Source organism: Drosophila obscura, unplaced genomic scaffold (genome assembly GCF_018151105.1).
Source record: "Drosophila obscura isolate BZ-5 IFL unplaced genomic scaffold, ASM1815110v1 contig_1, whole genome shotgun sequence".
NCBI lineage: Eukaryota > Metazoa > Arthropoda > Insecta > Diptera > Drosophilidae > Drosophila > Drosophila obscura.
This window is the reverse complement of record NW_024542679.1, coordinates 11549040-11551095: the sequence shown is the minus strand read 5'-3', so window position 1 is coordinate 11551095 and position 2056 is coordinate 11549040. Positions and strand designations below refer to the sequence as shown.

Genomic DNA, 2056 nt, shown 5'->3' with positions numbered 1-2056 from the left:
GAGAGTCGTCACCTCATAGCTGTTTACCGAATAAGCATTTTCTTGTCTACCTCTTATTTACTTTTAGTGGAAAGGAAGCCATTTGTTCTAACGTTCTTTAAACAAACCCCCAAAAGGTCACTCAACTCTCAAGTAAAACACCTAAAAACCGCATCCAACCTTGACCCAAATTGTGCAAATAAATAATATTGAAATGTCACCTACCACCACTAGCCCCAGCTTGGGAGTCGAGCTCCGTGCAGAAGTCATTCATGCGTGTGTACTTTCTGCTGACCAACGTTTGTGGCCAGAGACGTGCTCAAAATGCTTAATTGGCCAGGTTCCATGGGACAGCCAACAGGTATCGCTCTCTCTATCTTTCTCTTTGGCCAATCTGTATGCGCCGCGGGCAAAGGGTCCATGGGTGAGATATTTTCACTTGAATTATTGTTATCTTTATTTTGTTACATTCGATAGCTGGCAGCAAATAAATATCCAGTGGATAGAAGACTGAACCCAAAGGAACAGTTCCAAATTCCGGAAAAAACTCACAATAATTACGTAGCTCTGACAGCATTTTTCCTTTCCGATTAACCTACTTTAAGCTTTATATGGCTGTCATCAACCAAGTGCGGTAAATTCCCCTTGAAATCGGCAATGCACTCCCTGCTCTTCCAATACAAATTTCTGTATAATTAGCCACAGCGACTGACTGCAGCAGTCCAAGTACGATATTTGGCTGCCCTTCGGGTTTTATGCTGTCCCTCAAAGACCTAATCCAACCAACGAACCACCAACTAATATTTGCCGACACTTATAATGGGCCAATGGTCACGTTGCTAACAGAATTTCAAGTAGCCACCGACTCGCCCACGTTTTGGTATAAATATGCCAGGGGCTGCCTCCACTTGTCATCAGTCAGCGCTTCGCTCTCCACCCAACAAAACCAAACCAAACCCAACCAAACACAAATCAAAATACTCTCAAAAATGTTCAAATACGTAAGTAGTCTTAGCCACATTTTGATAACGTTTGATGATCAACTAATGGAATTTCTATACCTTATTCAGGCCGTTGTCATTTTTGCTCTGATTGCCTGTGTGGCCGCCAAGCCGGGACTGCTCCATGCTCCACTGGCCGCTCCTCTGTTTGCGGCTCCTGCTCCCGTTGTGACTGCAGCCAGTAGTCAGGTGGTGGCCAGGACCTTCAATGGCATTGCGACGGCTCCAGTAATTGCACAAGTTCCCGTGGCTCCCGCTCCAGTTCCAGTGGTTAGGACAGTGGCAGCTCCTTTCGCAGCGCCTCTGGCTGCTCCGTTGCCAGCACCCATCGTCCGAGCTGTGGGTCCAGTGCCAGCACCCTTTGCTGCTCAATATACCGCTTCCTTTGGAGCTCCCTTCGCCGCTCCCTTTGCAGCTCCCTACACTGCTCCCTTCGCCCATCCCTATGGAGCACCTGTCATTGCCAAATACTCCGCTCCCTTGGCCTATGCACCAGCACCGCTGAACTATGCTGCGCCCGCCCTGTGGTAGAATTAACCAACCATCGTACCATGTGTGTTCAATGACTGATAGCCCGTAATAAAAATCGTTTCAATTGGTGAACAAAAAATTGCTTCCATTGTTTGTCCAGGCCACAAGATTGGTCTGGTTTTCAGAGAGAGAGGAAAAGATAGACTATCTTGAAAGGAAAATATATTACGCCGAAGCTTAAGGATAGGCAAATTTAACAGAAAATCCAAATTATATTAAATCTGCTTTATGAATAACTTCTTTGGAAGAGCATAAAGAGAGCATATTGTAATTGAATTGCTCAGAATCCTCTATGGCAGTCAAGGAAGAGCATTCACTGGGGCACCTCGTCCATTTTTAGTTTTCATCATTCTTTCCTCCACTTTTCTCTAAAATCAAAACCCCACCTTGGTCTCCCATATAAAGGGACCAAGGACCATGTAGAGTCAATCGTTTGTGTCGCGTCGTCGGGTCTTATTCGGGTCATTTGTGTTCCATTGTCCCACAGTGGTCCTTCCTGTCCCTTCCTGTCTACGTTTCTTAGAACGAATTATGCCACATGAGTC

General features: G+C 45.8%; 1 protein-coding gene across 1 annotated transcript; it reads left to right on the top strand.

Moving 5' to 3' along the window:
• The first annotated feature begins 951 nt into the window (after positions 1-951).
• LOC111080195 (cyclin-dependent kinase inhibitor 1C) lies at positions 952-1575 on the top strand. The gene is made up of 2 exons (XM_022375674.2): positions 952-980; positions 1050-1575. The coding sequence occupies exons 1-2, from the start codon at positions 969-971 to the stop codon at positions 1509-1511; spliced, it is 474 nt and encodes a 157-aa protein (XP_022231366.1). The 5' UTR covers positions 952-968; the 3' UTR covers positions 1512-1575.
• The last annotated feature ends 481 nt before the right edge of the window (positions 1576-2056 follow it).